General features: G+C 48.7%; 1 protein-coding gene across 3 annotated transcripts in view; it reads right to left on the reverse strand.

Annotated features, from left to right (window-relative positions):
* Positions 1 to 15,068, reverse strand: part of STXBP1 (syntaxin binding protein 1) — a 74,226-nt gene that overhangs the window by 2,722 nt on the left and 56,436 nt on the right. The window contains exons 14-19 of one of the 3 annotated variants that reach the window (XM_025475216.3): positions 13,679 to 13,817; positions 12,896 to 13,005; positions 11,284 to 11,385; positions 9,447 to 9,532; positions 6,793 to 6,947; positions 5,170 to 5,295 (exon numbers count right to left, since the gene is read on the reverse strand). In XM_025475216.3, the coding sequence (XP_025331001.1) occupies positions 5,186 to 5,295; positions 6,793 to 6,947; positions 9,447 to 9,532; positions 11,284 to 11,385; positions 12,896 to 13,005; positions 13,679 to 13,817 (702 nt within the window). In that variant the 3' untranslated portion in view covers positions 5,170 to 5,185. The remainder of the gene's footprint in view (positions 1 to 5,169; positions 5,296 to 6,792; positions 6,948 to 9,446; positions 9,533 to 11,283; positions 11,386 to 12,895; positions 13,006 to 13,678; positions 13,818 to 15,068) is intronic. The other 2 variants (XM_025475217.3, XM_025475218.3) reach the window with 2 other exon arrangements.

A 15,068-nucleotide genomic window follows, 5' to 3' on the forward strand; every position in this document is an offset into this window, starting at 1 on the left:
AAACAGAACAGAAGTGACCGGTGTGTGAACATGAGGCCTGCACACATGCAGTGGGCTTCAAAGAAAGAGGTCCCGGTGGGAGAGAAGAACTGAACAAAAGAGACCCGTACTTGAAAATGTGCCTCCCTGGAGGTGCAGGGCGGAGGAATGGGCCTTGTGGGGGTGGGGACAGACACTGCAGAGTGCCAGATTTCCACCCTGAGGGCAGGCAAAAGAAAGCCTTGGCTGGCTCACTGGGGTGATTCGGAACACCAGATCCCTGTGCCTTTGATCACTACATGACCCGAGGCTGCTGGGAGTGCAGGCCTTGAACCTTCCTGGTCCATCCAGATGGGCAGAAAACTTGTAAAGCCCTCTCCAGCGTGAGGGGCTTCTTCCAACATCCCGCCTTCTGTGGTTCAAGCCCTAGCCACCCTTGTCACTGCCCTGAGTGAGGAACCAGTCTATGGCTGCTTCCTGGAGGAGCCAAGCTTACAGCCTGCACCAGCCCCTGTGCTCTAAGCTGACCCATCTCTCTGCAGACCTGAGGCTCCTTCAGCAAATGCCACAGGGCTTTCAGCAGTGGGTCCCTGGGCATTCTAACAGCACCGCCCTCCTCTAAAGGTACCAAAGGTAGACTCATTTCTGTGATCTTACTCATCTTCCTTGTCCTAAAGAAGGCCAAAGGCTACTCCACAAATGAGAAAATAGAAATAAACATTGCCAAATTCTTGACAGTAAACCATTGCCACAGTGAGTGCCTTCCAAATCTCAAACTCCATGTGGTCTGTGTGTCTACATCCAGACAGCCAGCCTCTGGGTACCTTGTGCAGGTTAGCCTGGGGGCTTTCCAGGTAAAGGCAACAACAGTGCACATGTGGGGAACCTGTCCCTAATGCCCTCCCACACTATCCAGCTGAGTTCCAGGAAATAAGACAGAGACTCAACTTAGCCAAAAAATCACAAGGGAGCCTCGCCTATCCCAAAGTGTCCCCTACCCTTGCTTACGTGCACAATCAAGATCTGAGGGAGGCCCAACAAGGTTAAGGAATCCACGCTCTACAACTCTCTGTCATCTGATGGCTGACCACCTGGTGTTGCCAGGTGTGACCAAAAGAAGATGATGTCCAGGACTAAGGATCTCTGCAACAGGCCTGGGCATTTGGGCGCAAAAACTCACCCAGTGTCTTTAGAGGATCCAGGCCAGCTGGTGTTAATTCAAATCACCTGAGAGCTAATTCTTGGACCCCCCCCACCCCCCCACAATCCTCTGTTTTATATTAGTATCTTGGTCAAGCTTTTCACCACCACAAACACCGCAAATGGACCTGGGTGAGTCCACCATACACATATTGCAGACCCGCATCTTGAACCCACGGGGAGCTGACCAGGTAGGTCCCTCTTTTTTGTTGTCATTGTCATTTTTGTTTTTGTTTGAGGGTCCCTCTTATGCTACATAACCGCAAGACTGAGAAATGTAAACAGTGGTCTCCAGACACCAAGTCATCCAAAAGACTGCTGAGGCTGGGGGCCAGATCCTGTGAGCTCTGCCAGGACAAAATCTCTCTTCACTGAGAGAGCCCAAAAATCAGTCTTCTTACAGATCAGCTAGTCTAGGCTTTCCTAGGTTTGGTTGAAACAGACCTACCAACTCAGAAGATCCAGGGAGGCACCAGGGAATGTGTACATTTAATGTGTACAGCCACCCAGCGGAGTCTGAGGTCTACCAGGTTTGGGAAACATGCTCTGGCCTGCCCCACATCTTAAAGAGGGGAGAATGAAGCCCAGAGCAGCACTGTGCTCGTTCATAGCCCTTTGGTGGCACAGCCAGGCCCAGCAGCCATGCCACTGGTCTCAATTCTGGGCACCCTGGGCTCCTAGCCCTGGGAGGGGACATGCAAGTGAATGCTTAGATAGCAGCTGGGTAAGGGGTTGGCTCTGAATGGATTCAAATCTGAGTCCCACTGAAAAATGAGATTTGTCTGACCCCAATTGGGAATAAAGCAAAATAGTCAACATAAAAAACAAAAACTGGGATCCCTGGGTGGCGCAGCGGTTTGGCGCCTGCCTTTGCCCCAGGGCGTGATCCTGGAGACCTGGGATCGAATCCCACATCGGGCTCCCGGTGCATGGAGCCTGCTTCTTCCTCTGCCTATGTCTCTGCCTCTCTCTCTTTCTCTCTGTGACTATCATAAATAAATAAAAAAATTAAAAAAAAAAAAAAAACAAAAAAAACCAAAAACAAAAACTTTCTCCCAAGTGCAAGTGCTGTGTAACAGATTTTCAGCACACCTGACTAGCTTTATACAGCCCCTTGGACATTCCCTCATGATTGGTACTTTTTTTTTTTTTTTAAAGATTGTATTTATTTATTCATGAGAGACAGAGAGAGAGAGGCAGAGACACAGGCAGAGGGAGAAGCAGGCTCCATGCAGGGATCCTGATGTGGGACTCGATCCTGGGTCTCCAGGATCAGGCCCTGGGCCAAAGGCAGGCATTAAACTGCTGAGCCACCCAGGGATCCCATGATTGGTACTTTTAACATAAACCCCCCAGAGCTTGGGGTGAAGATCTAATGCAAAGACTTCACTTCTGGACAATGTGGAGGGATGACTGATTAATGGGATTAAGGTGGGGCTTGGTGGCATCTGTGTACTTCGGCTGCTGACACCCACTCCCCTGAACTGGCACCTGGGGGAGAGAAGTGCCAGAGGACAGAGTAGGTGCTGGGGCCACTCTCATGCAGGGCCTGCCGGGGACACTCATCCACTGCTGAGCGGGGAAACTTGTCTCTTAGAAACTAAGTCACTGTAGACTGTGACAGGAGACAATCCCAGCCCTCTCCTGTCCTGCCTTGTCCTCATCTTTGGTCACCTGGATAATCAGAACGGGGCAAGTCATAGTTTTATCTGCCTCCTGACCTCCCCAGGATTAGGGCTCTGTGCCTTGCTTTTTCCTAATAGAACTCTCTAAAACACAGCACTGCCCAGAAAAACATTTCAGAAGCCAAGAGTACACAACTCAAGTCTATTTGTGTTCTCTGCTCAGATGGCTGCTGAGATGCTTTAGTGCTGACTGAACATAAAACAAAGGAAACCAGCCTGAGAAGGACAGGCTGCTTCTGAAGCAGGGATTCTCAGAGCGAATCCTAGCTGGAGCCCCTGGAGTCTGGGTTTGGGTCTTTCAGACCCTGCGAGCAGTCTGCCACTGCAGCAGCCTGGACTGAACATCTGTCCTTCTGAAAGTCTTAAAATACATCCCACAGCAAATGCTGATCACCTGCCTGCCATGTGTACACAAAACCAGATGTCTCTGATTACCAACCAATCCAGGTACTTCTAAACAATGAATATATCTTTTTAAACGATGACTATTTTTTAACATTTGCTTTTATTCACCACCCACTAGTTTTACTTTCTAGGGGAAGGCAGCTGGGCAGGATGGGAGGCAGCCCAAGGCCACAGTCAGCCCACCGTGGACCATGGACCGTGGACCGTGGACCATGGACCATGGACCAAGCAGGCTCATCCCACATGCTGTTTCTTCCCTCACTACTGCCCTAGGGGAGCCATCTCTTGGCCACAGAAAGGAAAGAGGAGACAAACGGCACAGCTGCCTATTCTGACCTTTAGAGGGAGTCCTTTTTTGGACTGAGTGGTTCTCTTTATACAAACAAGCATGCTTCTGGTGCTCCCTGGTCATGGCTTTGATGGCCCAATCACCTGAGGTTCATCAGAGAGCGCAAATGCATGAGGATAGGCCTGCAATCTTTGAGGCACCTGGTCTGGATTAGGGAATTAGACAGGGTTTGAGGAGCCTGGGGCCCTGCAATCCAGCCTTTGCTTTCTGCATACTGTGTGCAAGTGTGTGTATATGGCGGGGGGTGGAGGTGTGTGGCTCCTGCAGTCACACAGGTACTCCTGGCAGAGCTGGGGCTAGAGTCCAGCTCTTGCCACTGCTCACAGGTGACTCATGCTCCATGACTCACCAGGCCACATCTCAGCCTGGGTGGAGGCGGGAGAGGGGGTTGGGGTGGGGGTGGACACTATGCATGGAGTACACGAGGTCAGGCACATAGAATGTGGCCTCATCACCAGACTCCATGAGAAAGCTTCAGAATAACTGATGCTACAACACAGTTCTTCAGTAACCATCTGTCACAACACATCAGAGGAGGTGTCCAGCCACAAATGAGGGATGGAAAGAGAGAGGAAGGAATGAGGACAAGAATAAACTCTGGGTAATCTACCAGACAGACACCAGGTCCTGGGTAACAGGCAAAGGCACAAGCGTGGTGGAAGAAAGGACACTCTTGCAAACAGCACACAGTGTTAAGAACAGATTTTAACCCAAAGGTTCTCAGATCTCACTAAGAGACTTCAGTGGGAGAGGGTGGGTGTGATGACTCAACTTCGGAAAAAATCCACAGGAGAATGAAAATAAAAGCAATTACTGAAAAAGTAAGTGACTATTAAGGGCCATTTTCCCCAGGCAAACATGAGACGCGGGCTTTCCACTGGTGGCTGGAGTTCACTAGGTACATGGTGGTTCCTGACCCCATCATGCCTTAGAAACTGTTCCTCAGGATAAGTGCCTGTCCTGGGAAAACGGAATTTTCATGTCTAACTACCACTGATGTGGAGTCTATTCTGATGCGCTCCAATAAGCCTTCCTCATGATCAGGTGCCCGTGGACATCTCCACTGGAGTTCTGCCTTCTTAGACATGACAGTCCCTTGAACGCCTGCTGGCCTCACTCTCAAGTTCCCATACCACGTCACAAGCAGGATGCTATGTGTTCCCTGCCTGGTGCCCGCAAATTCACCCCGGGCCAGCAGACTTGTGTGCCATGCTCCCAGCATCCCTCAGCTGGAGGGATGGAGGACTGGTCACAGCAGTTATGATCAGTGTTGGTCTGAAACCCAGGGGGCTGCACTGCCTGAATGAGCAGCAGGTGACCTAGGGCACAAGTGAGCTGGCAGGCCGGGGCCCAGAGGCTCTCGTGGCAGGGTCTGTGAAGGCAGCACCAGACACATTTTCAATCGGTGTTAAGAACTGCAAGCATTTTCTTGTTGAAAGAAAATCAAATAAAGAAACTAAAAAAGAAAAAATAAAGGAAAAGAGTGACGGAATAATCAAAGAAAACCCTTCAGAGTGGAAGAGTTTCTTTTCTGTAATAAGCTGCTTTTACTTTGTTTCTTTGGCTCTCACTCCATTGTTGGAGCCTGATCCTCAAAAGATACCCTAGAGGACTCCCTGAAGTCGGGGTGTCTCAGGTCCATGAGAAATTTGGTGGGAGTGAGAATGTGAGTAGAACCTGCGGGAGAACAGAGTCCAGCTGACTGCTTGAACAAAGGTACGTTATAGGAACATGCCAACTCAGGCCTACGTTTTATGCAGCCAATGAGGTGTAAGAAAGCAAGAGGCAGGCACGCGCACACAGGCCGCGAGGACAGCCAGCATGCACAAAGCAGGTGAGGCCACGCTGCGGACGTCAGCTGTCTGCACAAGGCCTCTCCATGAACCTGCATGGGCAACTGCTTCGCCCCCAGTATTCCACCCCCCAACAGGGAACTGCAAGTCAGGACCAAAGTCGAAGAGGGAGATCTACACCAAAGCCTGGCTGTGACAGCTGCTGCCCAGGAAAGCTGTGTTTGAGCTGAGAGTTACCTGACACACGCATGCAACACACATGAGCAGGGGACAGAGAGAACGATATCACATGGACCATGTAACAAAAAGGAAAAAACAATATGGGGAGAAATGGTGACCAGCTGGGAAAGTTCCAGGGAATGGGAAGGGGAAAGGGAGGATGGCCAATCTTCCCACTGAATGGTGGTATCTCGAAACGGGGCTGCCAGTGCCAGGTCCATCTTGACACACCCAAGAATGGCCACACGGGCTGGCCTGCAGAACCTGCTTACTCAGAGCTTAGGGGGCACTGTGACTTGGTCACCCCAAAGTGGAGGTATAAAACTGACATGGCTACTAGAGATAAGGGGAAAGGCCGGGGCAGGATGTGCTGACAGCCTTTTGTCAATCAGTGTCACGAGGCAGCCCGGCCGGGTGCAAATCCATTTTGTTAAGGGTGAGATGAGGCAAAAGGAAGGCATCTGGAGAAAGCATGATTTTTCTCAGCTCACTCTTCCCTTCCAGCCCTAGAAACTGTGGAAGCTTGTGCAGGCATGAAAAAGGAGTAAAATCTTCCACTGCATTACGTCAGCTCTAATGAGTTGCTTCCTTTCTTCTGAAAAAGAAATGCCAGAAAGGGTATGGCAGACCTAGAAGTGGTAGGAACCAGAAGGGAGTCCAGCCTGCAGGCCAGTATGTTTCGGGCAGTATCTGCTTGCACGCTGTGTCCATCTATCTCCAACTGACAGGTAAAGGAGGGGGTGATAATTTACCTTCCATTCACTGAGCATCTTCTGGATACGAGGCCCAACACCAGGAAACTGACAAGTCCTGCCTCAGGCCCAGGGCAAGGCTGGGTAAGGAAATCACAGCATGGAGAGGTGGGGTGGTTGCTCAAGGTGACCCACTTGGCAGTGGCCAAGCAGGATCGGGAGTCTGGGGGTGTGTTGGAGTCTCTGACCAGGCGCTTCCCACTGCTTGCAGCTGCCTCTCATCATGAGGCACAGTGCAGACACAAGGAAAGAACCCTTTGCCCCTTAGCTGCTGCTGTCCACAAACTATCTAGAGGCTAAGTTTTGCAGGGGCAATGAAGAATTGAAGACAGAACAAAACACCAAAGCATGGAATGGGTCAAAGTGCGATGAAGCAGCCCCTTCCCTCTAGAATACATGCTCCCACTCACCTATTAGCACTTCCCACTTTCCATTGGCTTGGGTCACCTCGTAAGCACAGCGCATCTCATTCAGGCTCACACCCCCAAGGATGAAAATAATGAGTCGGGGACCACTTCGGTACTCCCCTGGGGCCTTATTCTTATGCCAATGCCCATAGCGGGCACTGGGGAGGGGGGAGGGAGAGAGAAAGAAGGAAAGAAGGAGAGAAAAATTAATTGTGTTTATCTTAAGTATTTATCACTTCATATCTTAGTGATTTATTTACACATCTATTCTGTACACCAGTCACCAAAACAGAGTAGTAGTAAGTGCTGGTTGAGCTGAACGGCTGTGCATATTATCAAGTGGTCTGGCTGCCATGCTGTGGGCTTGTCACTCTCTTGGAAACACGTAGGTGACAGGCAGGCTCAAGTTAGCTTTAAAGTTTGATGTGTCACATTAAACAGCTTCACCCCTCATGGTAGTTGTCAGGCTTCTACCCTCGAGCATACAGGTTTCTAGGCTTGTCTGGGACACTGTTGGAGGTGAGTGGTGATGACAGAGTCAAGGCCTGTCTTCAGGTTGGCATGCTGATTCATGGACCAAGCTGCTCACCAACCAGTCTCCCCCAGCACCTCAGTGCTGACCTGAGGGAGATTCAGCCGTGCCTGCCAAGAGCTCAGGGTTTAACTGGGGTGGGTGGGGAGAAGGAACCAGGTCAGAATCGTGCTATGACAGAAGAGCTCAGTGCCACCAGGACACACACGGGAGGGCCTTCTAGCTTCATCTGGGCATCACTGGAGAAGTCTTCCTAGCAGACATGACACTGAGCTGCCCCTGAAAGACCGGTACTTTGATGGTGGGACAGTTCCCAGAGGGGTCCCTGCTGCCCCTCACTTCTCTTAGTAGGTCTTCACCTTGTCCTCAGAAACAATGAGAAATGGATTGCTTTCTTAGATTAAGAAAATGAGGCGAGAGAGAAGACAAGCAGTCCCCTGGGATGACCTTTTTGGAGCTAGCGATGCTCCTGTTCCAAGCTTCAATGTTCATTTAGCCTTGACTGTTCTCAAGAGACACGCTAAGCTCTTCCTGTCAGAGAAAACAGAGTAGCACCCTGGTTCTGAGCCTGCCACCTCAGGAAAGGTAACAGATGCCACTGTGGGTCAGGGAACAGCCTATACCACACAGATGAGGGAGGCCAAGAGTCTGGAGGCGAAATGCCTTCAGATGTCATTGCAGAGTACAGCAGGGAAGGCTTCTAGATGTCTGGCAAGCAGGAGAGCAAGAGGAAAAGCTTTTGAAAACAGACCCTGGAAGACTGCATGAGTGACCAAGAAACACAGTGTTGGAGAACCCAGGGACAGAAGTATGGATTGCTGTCAACTCACATCTCAAAGCTGAAATGTCTGAACATCACCAGGTATGTGTGTGACAGAAACCCAATAAACCCAAGGCATCTGCTTTTCCATCATCTATGTTTCTATCAAGGATGATTCTGAGAAATGTGGCTCTATGCAGACAACATATTCATCCCCTTTTAAATTCTAAAATGAATTAATCAAAAGCGAAAGCAGAATTCACTGAGCACCTACTATGTGCCAGGCTCTGTTTTAGCAACTGAGGATAAAAGACCAAATTCCTGCCCTCACGAGGCTGATAGTCTAGTTGGAGGAGACTGGCAGTAAACAAGAGACTGGCAGTAAACACAAAAACTGTACTACATGCTGGTATAATCTACGGAGTGAACAAAAAAGGGAAGGGGGAGATGAAATGTCGAGGGGAGGCTATCACTTTTGGTCTTTATTTTCTGTAACACCTTTATTGAGAGAGAATTCATTTGTCATACAATTCTCTCATTTAGCGTGTACAATTCAATGGTTTCTTTAGTCTAGTCACAGAACTGCAGACCAGCACCAGTCAATTTTAGATGATTTTCATCACCCCAGAAAGAAAGCCCATACCTGTGACCAGTCATCCCCCATGTCCCCACCCCAAACTGCATCCCCCAACCCTGAGAATAGATTTTCCCACGCTGGATGTTTCATACAAATGAAATCATACAATGTGTAGACTTTAGCAACTGGCTTCTTGCACTTAGTATAATGTTGCCAAGCTTCACCCATATGGTGGCACATGTGTCCTTCATTTCTTTCTCTGGCTGGATAATATTCTATTGTATGAATACACTGTGTTTTATTTACCCATTTATCAGTTGAGTCTTTTCCACTTTTGAGCTATTACAAATAATGCTGCTAGGAACCCTCGTGTAGTATATTGCTAAACAGGGTAGTTAGGGAAGGTGGGGGAAAGTAACAATTGATTAAAGGTGTGAAGGAGATAACAGGCAAGCCATGCAGATAACGGGGGACAGGAAGAAGGAAGAAGGAAGTGCAAAGGTCCTGAGGCAGAAGTAAGCCTGGCATGTGTAGAGAAGGAAGCTAGTACGGCAGAGGTGGAGGGAAAAAAGGGAAGAGTAAGGAGTGAGTCAGAGTAGAATGGGAAGCCAGAGAGGATGAAGGGCCTCATGGGCTGCTCTAAGGACTGGGCCTACACTGGCTGCGATGAGAAGCAGTGGGAGGGTTCTTATGGATATTGCTGCTTCAAGACCGGACCACCAGATAGCTGACAAACAACCAGAGATGGTCCCACTTCTCCCCCTTGCTTGCTCAGGATTCTCACTCACCTGACTGCGGTGGTACTAAAGGAGGCAGAGGAGCGGGTAGAGATATAAGGGTAGTGCTTGGTATCAAGTTTGTCTTCAATAGTGTCCTGGAAAGAAAAGAGACAGATATTGGGCTTGCCATTTGTTTGAGAAGGGCTGACAGAATCAAGGTGAGATGATTCAAAGAACAAGTCGCTTAGCAAAGTGCAAAGTGACATGGCCAAGTATGCAATAACCAGAGCTCCTCTGCCCTGCCGCCTGCTGCAGGTGCCTAGCACAGTGCTCTGCATGGACCAGATGCTCAATAACCAGCTGGTACGCTGAGATAAGTCTGTAGGTCTGTTTCTTTAAAAGAAGTTAAAAAAAAACAAAAACAAAAACAAAAAACATAAAAAACCCCCCAAAAAACCTGTGACAGGGCACCTGGCTGGCTCAGTCAGAAGAGCACTCTTGATCTTGGGGTCATGACTTCAAGCCCCACTTTGGGTGTAGAGATTACTAAAAAAACAAAAAACAAAAAACTTTAACAAAACAAAACTGCATTAATTTTTCTTGCTTTCCATCTACTTTGTTTTTTCGTTTTCTTTTACATTCTATGTGAGATTATAAATGTTGCATTCTGTCCAATAAACTGACACTTGCCATCAGTCTTGTAGAAACCCGGCACAGGGAGTCTCTCATCCGAGACCTCACACTCAGTTTTCCAAGGGTCTAATTATCTGGTGGGTGGATTCCAGCTATGTACCTCCTGCTGCCTAGAAATCTCCACTCCTCCTAACAACTACCATGTGAAGCCTACACACACATATCTCTTTAGGGAGCTGGAGAGAGGTGCAGGAGAGGGGAACAAATGAGACAGAGGGATGGGCTTTAATTATAATACAAAGAAATGTAATTGGTTTCTAGATATTCATGTTCACGCATCCTTTTGGTTTGTGGGTTTTAAAAATAGGAAGTTGACTCACTATATATATTTTAACATAAAATTCAGTAGCAACATGGACTGCTTGAATTGACAGGAGTTCTGGGAAAGCCCTTCATTGTCTGGATCCCAGGCTTGTCCACCTATTGAGAGCAGAAGCTGGACAGTGTAGCTCCAAGACCTAGAAGGGGCAGGATTCTAAGCAGGGTATCTTTCAGCTATAAGCAGAGAGTGGAGGGACACCTCGCATTCACAAATACAAAGCACCTACTATGTCCAAGGCACAGTGCCAGAGGACACATCAGTTGTGGGCAGAGGCCAAGGTTTAAAAAAAACTAACTCCAAACACTGAACAGATACATATATACAAAGGGCATCCCGGACACACACTATAGGAGTCTGGAGTGGCCTCTGGGGTGCTGGGTGGTCAGACAGGGGAAGTATATGTGAACAGTCAGACCTGATGGGGACTTTGAAGGAAGGTAAGGCAAAGGATGGAAGAGCAGAGGCAGAATCATGCATGGCAGGGGTCCTGACTGACGGGGAGTCTTAGGGAGGGATTGGCTCAGGTCATATACCCAAGGCCCCTCCATCTCTGCACCCTCAGAGTGGTGTTCGTTACTCATCTGACCTGTAGAAGCTGGCATGTTTGGTTCTTCAGATGCAGCACCCCTGAGAGGTCTCACTATGAGGCTACGTCATATGGATCATGGGGATCTACTTTTGGTGGCCTCTGAGGGCTGCTCTTCCTAAACACTCAGAACAAGGCTACAGGGCCTCAAAGAGCCCTGAGACTGGATACAGATCCTCCTGGGAAGACAACCCCAGCTATCACCACCACCCTATGGCAAGTGAAGCTGAAGGTCTCTGGGCCCATCAGTGAGGAGCCCTAGGCCCTGGCTATCTCCTCCACATCCTCACGTCCCCCTCACTGACCTCCATGATGTCTTTAATGATCGGGGTCCACCGCGAGAGCTGGTAAGTCTGCTCACTGATGCGCTCCTTCCGTTCTGGCTTGCTCCTGCGGCGCAGTGTGGACTGAATACAAACACACATGAATTAGATGGAGTCATGGGTCACCTGGGCCCCAGTGACCTTACTGGCCCCTGAAAATCCCTCCTGAGGACTCTCTGCGCAGAGTCAGCACTGGCAGAGTAGGAAGTGGGAGGGGTTTTCCTGGAAAAGTCCAGCATGTGCCCCTTAGGCTTTAGCCTGAGAACTTGAAGCAAACTTGGTCCTTTAAAGTGATGGAAAATGGCAAACATGGGTCAAAAGTACAGATGCCATTCAAAAAAGTTCTGGTATCGGAGCACCTGGGTGGCTCAGTTGGTTAAGCATCAGATTCTTGATTTGGGCTCAGGTCATGATCTCAGGGTTGTGAGATAGAGCCCCACACAGGGCTCTGTGCTCAGCAGGGGTCAAGTTGAGATTCCCTCTCTCTTCCTCTCCCTCAACTGGGACACAAGTGTTCTCTCCGCCCCCAGAATGAATGAATGAATGAATAAATAAAATCTTAAACAAAAAATCCTCATAATTAAAGAAAGTAGTTTGCTTTTGATTATAGGAGAAAAGACTGCGTTGGGTAGGACTTGGTCTTTGATTTTGCTTCAATAGTCTGGTGGGTGTGAGTAAACCATTTCCATTCCCATTTGGGTGCCTCTTGTGAACAAGGGTCTGAAAATACCAAACTACTTCCAGTTCTAGGTCTCAGGTCTAGGCTCAGGGACAAAGTTTTTGACTCTAAGATTCCAAAAGATGTACATTTGCAACTCTAGCTTTATAGCACTTTTGTGTGAACAACTCCCCATAGAAAGAATGTATACAGTGAGGTTCCTAGCAGAAGACCCTCAAGAGTGCCCGGGGTTCTTCCTAAAGTTCTGGAGCCCGTCAGGCCCCAGCCTCTTCTAGAGCGCACCGCACCGTGTGCTCAGGCTTCCCAGACACCCTGCCCTGGTCTGGTTCTGAATCATCACCAGTGAAGAATCAAGTGGTGAGCCTGCTTGACGCTAAGCATTGTGCTCTGCCCTCACAGAAGATGCTGGACCTGGATGTGCAAAGGCAGAGCCAGACTGACCTCAAAACACGGAGGATGAAGCTGGTGTGACTCCCGTTTGGGGCTGGTTCAACATGGCTCAGCTTTAATGACTGTGCAACTCCTTGATACACACATCCTGGGTGTTACCCTTCAATTTTACTATATTTACTATGTTGCTATACCTTTATTCCTGATTTTTAAAAAGACTTTATTTATTTATTCATGAGAGATACTGAGAGAGGCAGAGACATAGGCAGAGGGAGGAGAAGTGCAGGTTCCATGCAGGAGCCCAATGTGGGACTCGATTTCAGAACTCCAGGATCATGTCCTGAGCTGAAGGCAGATGCTCAACTGCTGAGCCACTCAAGTGTCCCTATTCCTCTGGTTTTATGTTTTCTCTTTCTCCATGCTGAATGTATGTATCATAAGCCCCCTTAAGTTAGGGGAGAAAAGATAAGATAGGCCAGCCCACTTTGTGCTTCTCCCTCCCCATATGTGAGGCTGGCCCCTTACGTCAGTGACAATGGGCACCCCCAGGTGTGCCATGTTGGTGATGATCTCGCTGTCCTCTGGGGGGATCTGGGCGTGCTGGATCAGTTTATTCAGGTTCTCTTCAGTGATGCCTGAGAGAACAAAACCCCCGGTCACCACACCCAACCACCATATAGCACATACTCAGAGGCAGAGCCAATCAGCTGAGGGGGGGCAGCACCCCTTCTCCTCAGGGTGAGTAGAAATGAATCTTCACCACATCAACTTTACTGTAAGATGAGGACATAATCAGCATTTCCATTCAACTCTAGCCACTCTGTCCCAGGCTATGACCATCATCAACTGCCCCATCATGGTCTAATATTTCTATCCGCCTCCTGCTTCCCAGCCATCTCTGCCCACCCCACTCACATCAAAGTCAAGAGTCTCAGTGTCCATCTTCTGCACAATGAACATGTACAGGCAACTATGATGTGGGTAAAAATCAGTTATTTAAAGGCAGAGATCACCAATGTGATGCTAGTTAAAGTATGTGGCAGACATGCTCTCACAAACTGGCTTTGTAGTCAGTGGTTTCTCCCTGCTCCCACCTGTCCTCCTCCATAGATGTCACACCTTTATTAACTCTAGAATTAATTGCTTTTAGTTGCAACTGATTTGCCTATATTTCCCCAAAAGTAAAGAGCTCCTGGGGTCTCCATATTAAATACCCCTTTCCATGTCTCCTAAACTACTTTTCTACTTTGTCTTCTCTCTCCCATCTTCCTCATTTGCCCAAGAAAGGGCCTATCCCACCATTCCTACCATTCTTCAAAAATATGTAGAGAAGGATGATGCGGATTTTGTCATAAGTGCTGACATTTGCATCCAGTAGAATGGGGACGATGGCTCTCATGGGGTCCTTGATCTTCTCCCCTTCAGCATCCGTGCCCATGGCCAGGTCCTGCAGAAAACACACCATGTTGGCCCCATCCCTGACGAGAGTCTGGATAGATGGCAACTATTAGACAACTGGTGGTCCATAAATGGGATTTGTCACTTGGCTGGGGAAGGCCCTATGCAGGGGCTTCTGCTCTCATAATGCACCATAATCAGCCCTGGAGTCATTAGCATGGTTTTCTATGGCGTCAGTGAGAAGCAATGATAGCCCCAGGGTTCACTTTGCAAAAACAGAAACCACCAAGATTTTTTTGCCATCTTGTTTGAAGGTAGGCAGCTCCCTCCAGGTGAATGCTGGTATACTTATATGAACTCCTCAGGTCAAGCCTTGGTCCTAGGGGAGCCTCTAGAGGTACAAAGCCCTGCTGAGGGATTGGGGCTCAAAGGGTTGTACTTCCCACACATGAAAAGCTTTGGCATTTTAAGGGGCCACTGTCTGGCTAGATTCTTCCCACGTGCTCCCCCTTGGAGCCGTAGGACATGCTGAGTTTTAGCTAGTCTAGGTTTTTGACCTATTTTTAATCTTCCAACTACTTTTAGGGTGAGGAGAAAAACAAGGGCTCCTGAACCTATAAATCCAACCCAGAGAGATGAAAGAAGAGAGAAGGCCTGGCAAAAGGAGGAGGATGAGAGAGAGCACAGTGACGGCTCCCACTTCACAACTCAGGCAAGAGTCAGATCCACTGCTGAGAAGCCAGAGAAGGTAGTACATCAGCCTCAGCAAACCAGGAACCCATTCACTCTATGCTCAGAGACCAGTGGCTGGCTGCCACTCTCCCTGGAGCCCAGACAGGGCTTGCCTGAAGGTTCCCTCCTCTAAGATCCCATGAGTCCATAACCATCATGGTCTGGAGTTCGTGGTCTGTCCAGGTTGGGGAAGTTGGGCACTCCCAGGCCCCTTCACCTCTCAGAGCTATCACCAGCCTCAACAGACATTTGCTCAGCGGGACCTGAGTCTAATACTCTCTAAAGGTCCAATTAAATGTTTTGAGTTTAATAACTACTATGGAGGACTTCTGAAAAAAATGTACATTTCCAAGGATTCATCCTGGCCGCATTTTTACTGATATGGGGATATCTTATTTTCTGGACAGTTCTCTTGGAGAGGACACCCTGTGCTTGCTAATAAGATAATATGAAACTGACGGACATTCGCAGGGCTACTTCCCTTTGGAAGAGAGTCAATGAATCAGGACAGGTCTGACAAACCTAAGCTGGCCTGCCACATCACACCAGAAGATGTAAATCTTAACTT

The sequence above is a fragment of the Canis lupus genome, chromosome 9, assembly GCF_003254725.2.
Source record: "Canis lupus dingo isolate Sandy chromosome 9, ASM325472v2, whole genome shotgun sequence".
Lineage (NCBI taxonomy): Eukaryota > Metazoa > Chordata > Mammalia > Carnivora > Canidae > Canis > Canis lupus.